This window comes from Vigna unguiculata, chromosome 5 (genome assembly GCF_037176805.1).
Source record: "Vigna unguiculata cultivar grain cowpea cultivar isolate G323 ecotype 2 chromosome 5, ASM3717680v1, whole genome shotgun sequence".
NCBI lineage: Eukaryota > Viridiplantae > Streptophyta > Magnoliopsida > Fabales > Fabaceae > Vigna > Vigna unguiculata.
The window spans coordinates 49992524-50004775 of record NC_140796.1 but is presented as its reverse complement, the minus strand read 5'-3'; the positions used below and the strand labels follow the sequence as shown (position 1 = coordinate 50004775).

At 29.7% G+C, this 12252-nt stretch overlaps 1 protein-coding gene across 1 annotated transcript; it reads right to left on the bottom strand.

Annotated features, from left to right (window-relative positions):
- Positions 1-6007: 6007 nt before the first annotated feature.
- On the bottom strand, positions 6008-7198 carry LOC114184219 (CEN-like protein 2). The gene is made up of 4 exons (XM_028071499.2): positions 6919-7198; positions 6767-6828; positions 6638-6678; positions 6008-6556 (listed from the first exon to the last, which is right to left on the bottom strand). Exons 1-4 carry the CDS (start codon positions 7123-7125, stop codon positions 6336-6338), a joined length of 531 nt encoding a protein of 176 aa, XP_027927300.1. The 5' UTR covers positions 7126-7198; the 3' UTR covers positions 6008-6335.
- Positions 7199-12252: the final 5054 nt, after the last annotated feature.

Below are 12252 nucleotides of genomic sequence, written 5' to 3'. Positions count from 1 at the left end.
TTTGAATTCTCAAATTACAACATAGTGTTTTATTTAGATTGGAAAATGCTCAAAATTCAATTGTATGCTATCATTTTTTTTCAAACTTATGTAGCACTCATTTTATAGAATTTCAAATAATTAAAGTGTGATCCAAAAATGAAGCTTCCCATTAAAGTTGTCCCTTTCTTAAGTTTAAGGTATATATGTTTAGCAAAAGTGAAGACTTAACCCATATCATCAAATTCTTAATTGGTTGATTAAAAAAAAAAAGTTGTGCGTAATTTGAGGAGCGAGTCTTGGTGGATCTTATGAATGGGAAAGGAATAGAAAAATAATATGTATGTATAATATGCACTAATATATAATAATAACGATCGTTAAAATTCAACATAAATATGTTATAACTTCTTACTTTCATCATTAACTTCATCGTCTATTTTCAACATAACCCATCAAATCCACAAAGAATGGGATTAAACAAATTCATGGAATTAAAATTAGCTTCATTTGGCTTGACTAATTCAAACTAACATTACATTTATAAAGAGAAAAATAAAACTACAAGTTTTGGAAGTTAGTGGAAGTTAACGTCATAACTTCACGTCAAGGTGGTAACTCAGGCTAAAATTAATTAAGGTTAACCCCTTCTAACAAGAATTCTAGAATACTTATTAAATTAATGATTTTTTTTATTTAAAATCATGGTGGAGAGTGCATTCACCGTATTAATTATAGGGTTAAATACGTTTTTGTCCTTCAAGTTTTAAGTGAAATCTGAAATTAATCACTCCTTGAAACTTTAAATCAATTTAATCCTCAATTTTTAGAAATGCGTGGATTTAATTATTTTAATCAAATTTTGTTAAGTCTATCTGACGTTTCAAGCGCATTTTATGTTAGTATTTGAAATGTTTACACTTTTTGACACATTCTTTTTTTTAATATTAACTCAAATATTATCATAAATCGCGTTTGAAACGTCACATAAACTTGACAAAATTTGGTTAAAATGATTAAATTCATGTATTTTTAAAGATGAAGAACTAAATTGGTGTAGAGTTTCAAAAATGGACTAATTACAAAATTCATTAAAACTTGAGGGACCAAAAACATATTTAACCCTTAAGTATATGCCTATTTCAAGTTAAATTTTAAATAATGATTGTCTAATTTTATTTTATTTTTAATATGAGTAATTGTTCATAAATTAAACTAAACACCTTATTGACGTACATTACCTGCAACTTTTTAATTAATTATTGAGATAATCACATTCTAAAATTACAACACAGAATCAAATTTAGAAGTTTCTCCACACAAATTTGACCTTGACCTCCTCTTTTCATGGTAATAGTTTTGAGACAACACAAATTTCAATGGAGAAGACCCAAAACTATGGAATTTTTCTCGGAACTCCATTGAAAATGGTTTCCACATTCTATTCTCTTAAAAACATTCTTAAATAAGGTTATGAATGGGTAATTTTATCTTCATAGTTGTTGTGTATTTTTTGACCAACATGCTTTGACATTCTTACTGTTTTATGGACAGTTGATCATAATATATTAATGCGACACAAATTATTATTATTATTATTTGTATAAATTATGTTAGTGGTATTAAATTATGGTGTAACAAGAATATAGATATTTCAAGTAATGATGAATTATCTAAGTGAATGGACATCGTATAATTATAAATGAAATAATTTTGATGAAAGTGGATAATGAACAAGATAATTATGAATAGGAACTACATGAAGTTAGATCAAAGTTATGGTGGATGGGAGCATGAGGATCTACTTGAATTAATTCCTAATTAAAGTTTATTTAAAATTTTCAAATTTACTGCGTTAAATATACCAAACCAAACATTTATATGAAAAATTGTTATAGATTTTAATTTTAAATCCTTAAAAAAGTTCTATTATTTTGAAGTGAAGTATTGATCTAATGTTTAATGTGAATCATATAAAGTTATATTATTTATTGGTAGAAATTCACAGTTTGGGTGGGCTAGAGTACCCATTTGGTAGTAGAATCAAGGGCCACCAAAATGGGCTGGAATAAAATTTTTGACTTATTCTTCCTGCACCCTATCATTACTAAATGCAGCTCATATTAATAGAAAAAAAATTAAAATACTCGCTTTCAATGTATCACATCACCACCACCACTGTTGTTTCCGCTGCCATCATTTCTGCCGCCGTAGAGAATGGAAAAGAGAGGTAAATTGCAGTAATGGAAGAAGAGATAGATATTGCGAAAAAAGTTAATTTTAGAAAACTTTTTCTGAAATATAGTTTATGTGTTTTTGGAAAACTTGTTTTAAAAAAATTATTCCAGAAAATATTATATATGTTCTGAAAAGTTTATTTCGAAAATCTTATTCCATAAAGCGTTTAATTTCATAAAACTTCTTCTGAAAAAATTTCTAGATCAAGTAATCAGAGAGTCACTTTTACAAAAATTTGGGAGGGGTGCGCATAGAAATTAAGTGGGTGTAAGAAGAAAAAACCCAAAATATGTATCTCGTTCGTTGTTGCCTCTTTGATACAAGAATCAAGTGACACCAAAAGCTTAAATTTCAATTGACAACCATTAAATTAAAAAAAAAAATGTATAAATAGTCATTTAATTAAAAGTTTATTCCAGAACATATTATATATGTTCTGAAAAGTTTATTTTGAAAATCTTATTAGCTGAACATACATCTAAGACAAATGATATTCTATTTAATTTCTCATATATAGAACTAAATGAGGTAACATATTCTTTAATAGCAGTTGTTAATGTGGATGATACAGAGAGTGAATTGAATACCGAGTGAGAAGCATTTATTCAGAAGTAGCTATGCACATCACATGCATCCCCTAACCCTATATTATTAGCCTTTGCATCATCCACAGTACATACATAACACACTCTTTCTCCAATTCCAAGACATCCAAAAACCTACCTCTCATTTTACCTACCACTCACCTATCTCCTGCTAAATCATACAATGCAACAAACAAAATCAACATGTCTCCATTAATTACTCACATCATTCAAACATATATATATATGTGTATATTGTGTTTCGAATGATCGTTTCTACTTCTGAAACACTTTCTTCTGATAAATATTTAGTTACCTCCTTAACTTAATCATAAGGAGAATGTCTTAGATTGCTGATATCAATGAAGAGGATTATATCTGGTATGTATACACATTAACAACAGAAAAACCTTAGCCTATTAAATGGTATAAACTTGATGTGACATCATAAGATTCAACTAAGGACTAAATTAAGTTTTGGAAAATTTACACACATGTATATAGTAAATAACAAATTTGAAAAGAGTGAGAAAGAAGGATTTTGCCTGCCTTGTTTCTCTGACACTATACTGAAACAAGGATTCGTTATGGTAACGTGGATAGTTTGGAAAACGAACAACGGATCAACTTTTCAGAGGTAATTTATAGATTGTAAAAGAAATGGCAGAATGTAAAAACTAGGTGAGTGAGTAATTTGTGCAGAAGAAGAGAGTGGTTGAAGAGCCCCTAGATTTGACAGAAGGAAGCATGAATATGATAATAGTAATAATATATATAATATATATACATATTAGTTGGTTCATAGTATCTTTCAACATCATTGTCTTGTCGTATTCAAATGTGCCCACAGTAAATACATGCATTGATTATAACTATTATAACGTTGGAGATGACAGTATCACAAGACTCAATTATTCATGGCTGTCACTGATATAAGGCATCACCTTCCTTCAGGTAAACCACAATATTTATTTGGCTAAAACTATTTTTATATCTCTTAACTTTTGCAGTTTTGGTTCTTTTGAAATTTAAATCAATTACATTTCGCTATTTTAAATATTTTTTAATGAATTTGATCTTCATGTAAGTTTTTGGATGTTAATAACAGTCTTAATTTTAATTAATGTGCTTACCTCTTAGCTTTAAGTTATACATACCTCTAATTATCACTTAGAAAACAAGATAATGATTTTTTAAATTTATGTTATAAAGGTGAATGTTTGATTATGAAAGATGACACTAATTGTTTTACTTTTAATATGGAATACTTAAATTTGTACTAAATTGTAATCTAATTAATTAAATAAAATTATGTTATTTAAAATTAATTTCTAATATTTGAAAGAAGGTTTTAATAGTTCTTACATAAAAATAATTATTATTTTTAATAATCATGTGAGTCTGTGAGAAAGAGAGAGAGAGAGAGAGAAATGTGAAAATACATAGCATATGACATTATTGAGAGGAGACGACGGTACACAAAAAATAGTTCAACACTAAAAAAATAAAAAGTAGAAAAATGAAAATGAAAATAGATTTGAAGTAAATTAATAAAAGATAAAACAGAAAACAAACACTTTTGAAGAGAGAACAAATTTCCAGTAATATTGTAATATTAGAGAATTATTTACTTAATATTGTCAACAATCTTTTTTTAAAGGTTCACGAAGAGTTTGAAGATTAAATTTGTCAAAGACATCCATTTAAATTCTTAAACATTCTTTTTTAGGTTGGATTGAATACGGAATTTTAAAATTTAATAAAATTCTTAAAGATGAAAAATGTAACTATTTTTTCATTAGACAAAATAAACAACATGGTTTTAAGATTAGACATCAAAATCATGTTAAAACCAAGTTTTAGTCCAATCTTTTTTTCTTCAGAGATTCAAAGTCAGGGATTAGAATACATGATTAAAATGGGTGGATTTACTTATGAATCATAAACACAATGTCAAACCTTAAAAGACACATTTTCAACCCTATGGTGTGTGAATAGTCGAACGGTTCTTTTTGCTTGATTCCGATGCAACCAACCAGAACTGCTTTCTGCAGGTCGTAGTCCTCTTTTAACGGAAATGTCCTTGCAAGTTCAGAACATTGAGATCATTCAATACGGGTTGAATCAAAGTACATATCAATCACAAAATTATAATTTCACATTCATTTTTTAAGCAAAGCTTTGCATGAACAAGGACAATGTTAACAGAGTCGGTTTAGTATCAACAAAAATGTTAACAACGTACACATTTTTACAGAGAAAAAAAAAGGTTTTTCTCAAATAGAAATGAAGGCTTTCTTTTTAAAGAAACATACTATTTTCCGATTCGCACGATCGAAGACAAGAAGTAAATTTCTCAGTTCTAACACGAAAAGGATATGTTATGTTTCCTTTCTGGTTTTACCTTGTATACCAGATTTGTTCAATCCAGTTTCCATATTTTCAATAATTTGACGAAAGTAAAGTAGAAAATAAAGTGTTACTTGTTATAGGTAAACACTGTTTAGATTTGTGGCTAAGCTTTTTAGGGTCAGAAATTCGAAATGGCGTCTGCTACGCAGGCCTAAGTTTTTTTATTTTTATTTTTTATCTATCGGTTAATATTGCTCTACACAGAGGGTAGTGAGCTTCAGAATCTTCTCCCTTGAAGAGTGGGATTTATAAATCATGGAGTTTCATTTTCGAGAAAGAGATAAAGTCAATGAATCAGGTCGCATTCTTTGATGTTTTTGAAGTTAGAGTAACAACAATAACCTCTCATTTTTGGATGTCGTTTGATTTCGTTTCGTCCCAGAATCAGAGATAAAGAGGTGTTGACATCTCAGTACACGTACTGTACCATGATGCATACTACATTAACAACTCTCATGTATAAAGCTGTTTGTTATTATGGATTCAAATCAAATTTATACGTTAAATAATAAAGAAAGAGAAGAGTGAAAGAAAAGATTGAAAAAAGCAAATACCACTCCTCTCTGCTGAATCAATAATAGAAATATTGAATAAAGTAGAACATCAGAACATCACAAGATTCTTTTTCATATTATAAACTTCGCCACTTCTACCTCGTCTCATTAATTTCGTTAACATTTTTCTATTACACTATTTATTGCCTACCAACTTTTATTGTAGTAGGAATCAAACAAATTTTAACAACTAGTGCGTTGTTTTTTATTTTTATTTTTATTTTTTGAAGTTTAAAAAGCTAAGAAAACGATTATTTCTTAATCAACAAAAACATGCACTAAAACTAGTTAATGTAATAATAACTTGCATGGTTACTGGGACATAGACATAGATTACGAGAAAGTTAAACAGAAACTGAAATGGTTACAAACTGAAAACACGAAACTAGAAACAAGAATGTTAGATGCTACGAGAGTTTCAGCATGCAAGTTGGAATTTAACTAGACAAAGTGCCCCACAAACCCTTAGAAACCTAGACTTATTTGGTGGGCACTACTGCAGTGGACAGGTATGTAGGCTTTAGTAGTGATAAGCACATTGTGGCACTTTTGTGGGTTGGTTCATTATTCAACGTCTTCTGGCAGCAGTTTCCCTTTGAGCATTGAAAAACACAGCAGCCACAGGAAGGCCAAGGTCATTGTCCTCTGCAAAGGTCCTGGTGTTGAAGAGGTCCCTAGAACTTGGTATTTTCATCACTGCCTGCCTGCACTTCTGCTTGAAAAGGAAGAACACAAACCTATGGATGCCTATGTTTGGCCTTGGGATTTCATAGTTCACCACCTCATTTCCTGTTCCATTGCATGTTCAAAACAAAAAAAACACAGATTTTTATGAAAGTTATGTGTCTGTAATAAGATTATATAACTTACCAAATGTGGTGTCCGTTGTGCCAGGGATGTCTGTGACTATCCTGTGAGTTGTTAAATATGGTCAGACACATTGTTTCAGATGAAATCATAAACCAAGTAAACTCTGCATGTGATGGTTTAGTATGATACCAGTGTAAGTGTTCCCTGAGATATGGATCACTGGGGCCAGGAACGTCTGGATCTATCATGAGCTGAAAGAAAGGCATGGAAATGGAAGAGTGAGTGAGATGCATGAAAAGGTTGAAGTGATGAAGGAGAGTGGAGGGAAAGAAGATGGTTACAAGGGTGAAGAAGGATCTCATGTCGCCTCCACGAATCTGAACCTTGGGCTTGGTGGTTACTGAGGAAGGGAAAAACTCATGACCGTTATAGACCTGCTTATTGTTGTAGGAGACGGTGATTTTGACGGTTGGAGTGAAAGGATCGACAACATCTCCGATCACCCTCCCAATCACAAGAGGATCTGTTGATATCATGTTCATGGCCATGGAAAGATTAGTTAAAATGCTAGCTACACTTTACTTTCAAGCTTTTGCAACCAAATAGTTAATGTTGCTGCTTTGCTGTGTGTGAATATGAGTAGAAACCCTATATTTATAATTAGAAGTCATAGTGGGAAGCCAGAAATCAAGAATAGGGAGAAAAGTGGAACATTGTGAAAAAGGCTCAAGTTGCTTTTCACATTTACAAAAATATTGGTAACATATCTTAGAAAAAAAATATAAAATAGCATATATTAAATAAATCTTAATATTAATGTCATTTTTAGATACATGTTATATATAAAATAGGATAACAAGATATCATCTCTAAAGTGATTTTGAAATATTGAAAATGAAAAAATGGAAAGCCAATTAAAAAATGATACGACTTCAATTTAAACTCTGAAGGAAAATCATGTTACCTTGACATGACTTCAACTTTAAAAATATTTTAAACTAAAATTATGTCATCTTAACAAAACTTCTCCATAACAAAGTTGTGATATCTTGACATAACTTTTTGCCGTAATTTTCTAAACCTAAATCGTTTTCTTAATAAGTTAAGGGTAACTTTAATCTCAACAAATCACAATAATATAATGTATGTATTGAATATTTTATTAGGATTATAATGTTATTTAAATGTTCTAGAAAATACAAATACATGTGGATATAAGGAGTCCAAATTCTCTACTGGTTTTTTTGTGTTGTCTTCTGCTGAGCATTAAAAATATACTCTACTGATATTTTAAATATCTTTTTAATATATTTTAAAAAAACGTCAAAATAAGTGGTAATCAGTGTATTATAAAGACACAGTAGAGGAACAACACAACAAAAATCAACATAGAATCCAAATTCGGATATAAGTAGGAGTCTATTATGAAAAGTAACTACATCTTTAGCCCATTAAGAATGTTTTTTATCCTATAATAATTAGATTTCTATTGATGCAAAAGAGTAGAAACATCTACAAAAGCTAACGCATATATATTTACCTTGCCATTCTTTCTTATGTATTCAGTTCGATAGTCCTCCTGTGATAGTTTGGGTTTTGTTCTTTTGAGAGAGGAATGTTTTGAAAAAGCAGAACTGAATCAGAAAAATTGTTAGTTCACACTTAACAAAACTAGAGAACTGTTTAGCTGAACTGGATAAAAGAATTGTTTTCAGTGAATTGGTTTTACAATTGAATGCATTTTGAATTGATCAATTGGATTCCTTTCAAACCAAACAAATTTTATATTGATATTGAAAGTAGGAGAATTTTATCCTGGTTTAAGTTTAGTATGATTCTCAAGCACTACACAATCTATAACTACTCTAAGGGGAAATCTTATTTTGAAATTAAAATATAAAATGACTTTCTATGTACCTATATATTAATTTGGTTATTTTATATACTATTGTTAATATTCCATATCTTATAATTGTGTTATGTTATAAAGTCCTTTGAAGTAAGTACTAAATCAGTGCTTCGGGTTTAGACTGAGGTAATATACGATGTGATCTAGGTTCTCAAATTGTACTCCTGTAAATTATATATATTTCTTAATAAAGAGTATTTAGCTTATTATCTTTCATAAGTAATTGTTTTTTACAATGTTGTTGATATATTTTACCACAAGAGTATTTTGTGAACTTTTTTGTGTGTATAATTTCTAAGTTTTACAAAATTGAAAGAAAAGACTTACAAATTTTTATTACAAATTTTTATTCAAAATTTGTTAAAAAAAATAATAAATAAGACATATTTTAATAATTTGTCGTGTGAGATGTCTAGAATGATAAAAGATTTTACTAATTTTAAAAGAGATATTATGTAAATTATAAGAATAATCTTATTTTTATACTACGAAGATATATTAAACTTAAATTTACTTTCTAATATATTGTTAGATGTGTTTGATCTTTCGTATCGTTCGTTATCTCGTTATCACCTGTTGCACAATATGTAAAAAAGATTTATGGCATAATAGATTTTACGTCCATTAAATATAAGACTAATAATTATTTGTTTATTAGTTTGTTGGTAAAAAAGAGTAAAAATTAAGTAAAAAATCTATATTTTTTGGGTAAAGAAATTCTATAAGGTATTTTTAACTTGTATCTCAACCTATATATAGCCATCTTAACTAGATATGCTACAAAAAATTAATTTGAAGTGATCGAAAATATTAGTTATGATTGGGTTCAACCAATTTCTGAAGTTGAGCTATTTTCATAAAATAGTAGTAGAGTTCATCAAGTATCTATGATGAAATTTTCCTATGAGAAAGGATGTGTTAAAATTCACCTTCTAACTATGTTCAAAATGATTGACTAACGAAAAGAAACAAAAATAGACAAATGAAATATATAAATATATAGAATATTTATTTATTATTTATTATAGGGGTCAAGTTAGCTAGAACGTAGGAGTGATTCCCAAATTGTATATTAGGAAACATAGAGAATTTGAGGTTTATAAGGCATCATTAAACTGAGGAAAAATATATGGGACCATTTCCAATGATGGTATTCAAAAGTTCAAATTCCCATATTAGAACCTTCCCAAATTAAACATTCGTGGTAACATTGCCAATAATTGAACCAGAGTTTGGAGTATAAAGGTATTCCACAGTAAGAAATAAAGAAAATTGATGAAAGGTAGTGGCTATGGTCATTTCACAGAAAAGAAGATTCAGATGGAATCACCGCTTTTCATATTCAAATTAGACATTACGGGGGAGTGGATGGCTCTTTCAGGAACCATCAAATTATTGCCTTCTTAATTACACTATTCCTCTTCCCTCCACTCTTAATTGTTGTTATCGAAGATATTACGATTATGTTAATTATATAAAGTAAATTATCATTATTAACAATTTCAATTTTTTAAGAAATTTTAAAAAAATGACCAAATTGCATCAATTTTTTAAAATTGGGATCAAATTGAAATTTAAAAAAACTGAAGGACTAATTTGACATTTTTGGACAAAAAGAGGAACCAAAAGAATAATTAAACGAATATTTTAACTAATTTTTAAAAATAATATTTTGAGTCTGAGTCAAAGATGGAATCAAACCGTCTCGATCGGACCCGAACTGAAAGTCAAGACTAGACGACCGAGATGGACCACCTCGGGCTGAGGCCCAAATGGCATGTCCCGGGCTAATGGCCGAGACGAGTCTAACCAATTTGGACAAACAACCAAGAAAGACCTGGTGGGGTAACGAAAGAGATGGGCCAGCTTAGGCGTGTAGTTCAGACAGACCAACTTGAGCAGATGACTGAGACGAGCCAGGATGGGTCGATGACCACGACAAGTCGGACCAAACAGGTCGACAAGCGAGACAAGAAAGGTAAGACCCACGATCAAGACGGGCCAGCCTGAGCCGATAGTCGGTCTGACTTGGCCTTAGCCCATGACCGAGAAGGGCAATTCCAGGTCCACGGTTGAGACGGTTGCGCTGGGCCGACGGTCAAAACAACTTAACCCAAGGTCGACAACCGAGATAGCCCACCTGAACCAACAACCGAAACAAGCCAGTCCGAATCAACGATCGAGAATATCTTTCCTAAATCCACGTTCAAAACAGATAAGCCCAAACCACTGTCTCTACATTGGATTTTTTTTATCTTTTTTACATAGACTCAACTATATAAAAGACAAATATAAAGATTAACTTTTGTGAATTTCTTTAGTACTTACAAGACTATGAAATTCCAAAATACTAACTTGAAAGACTCAATGTCTGAAAGCATATATGAATGATTCAATATAGCCACTTTAATATTGTAAGAACAATATATTAGCTAGATAGAAGATAACCTAGCTTCTCACATGATTGATAATTAGATTAATAGTAGAATCTCATGTATATGGTTTTCCATCAAATCAATGATACATTTAATATTTTTGAGATAACAAATTAAACTGAGTCTTTTCCAAGAACTGTGCATTTTATGGATTCCCCTGATTAAGTTTGGTAGCCACCCATATGCATATTGGCATCACATATTTAGTGCTTGGCTTCAACTTCTTTTTTATCTTTTCCTATGAAGTCAACATTCAATACGCAAATTAAATAATAATGTTATTTGGAGTTTCATTTTTTTTTTAAGTTCCATGAGTAATTAGACAATATTATCATGGAGGCACCACATATGCTTTAAGGAATCTAATTTAATATTGAAGAGCAAAGATAAGGTTTCATTAATTCGTTATTATTCTCTAACAGTCACCTTATAAATTGAATAACCAATGATAAAGACAGGACTATCCCTCTTAATCAAAGTGAAAAGACATGTAAAATTGACAATAAGAATATATATAACATGTTTAATTTAAAGTTTATATATTAGTGGAAACGTATACTTAATTATTGTAAGGATCGGTATTGTGTCCATGATATAAGATATTTTTTGTTTTTTTTTTTACAAAGAATTTACGGTATGAGTAAATAATATACATGTTGAATTTTATTGTAGTTTTCAATAATAATTTTTAATGACTGATCGTGTAAAAGGTTTTACTTTGATAATAAATAAATTAAGCTAAAATATGTGTTTATCAGTCTATAATTAATTCGACCCATCTTAATTTTATGTGAAATTGGTTCATTTTTTTTGTTAAAATTTAACATTTGGTAGTAATCTTTTGCGACCAAAAAGTTGAAAAATAGATTAAATGCATATATTTTTAAAATCTTGAAAACTAATTCATTAATTTAAAATATAAAACCAAAATCATTTCTGTTTTCAAGATTACAAATTTTAAAAACTTTTTTTTATTGGGAATTCAAGTGTGAGTTCAATTCCCACATTGAGTAAAAATAAGAAAGTTGAGCATTAGATAAGAATGAAGATCCGTAAACTCAATGCTTAAAGTTTTTGACTAAGAGTGATGTCAATCTCTTATGTGTGGATTGAGCTCATGTCTCATTAATGTTAAATGCTTATGTAAAGGAATTCACACTTGAGAGAAAGATTGTTGGGATCCTTATTTTTTTTTCTTTTAAAGTGTTTTTTCTTTTTTGGCTTTATAGAGCTGCAGAGAGTGTAAATTGAAAGAGGGTGTTTAAGTTAAGAAAAATTAAGAGTTAAGAGATTACAAATTTTGAATTGTTGCTCTAACATAAGTAATGGAC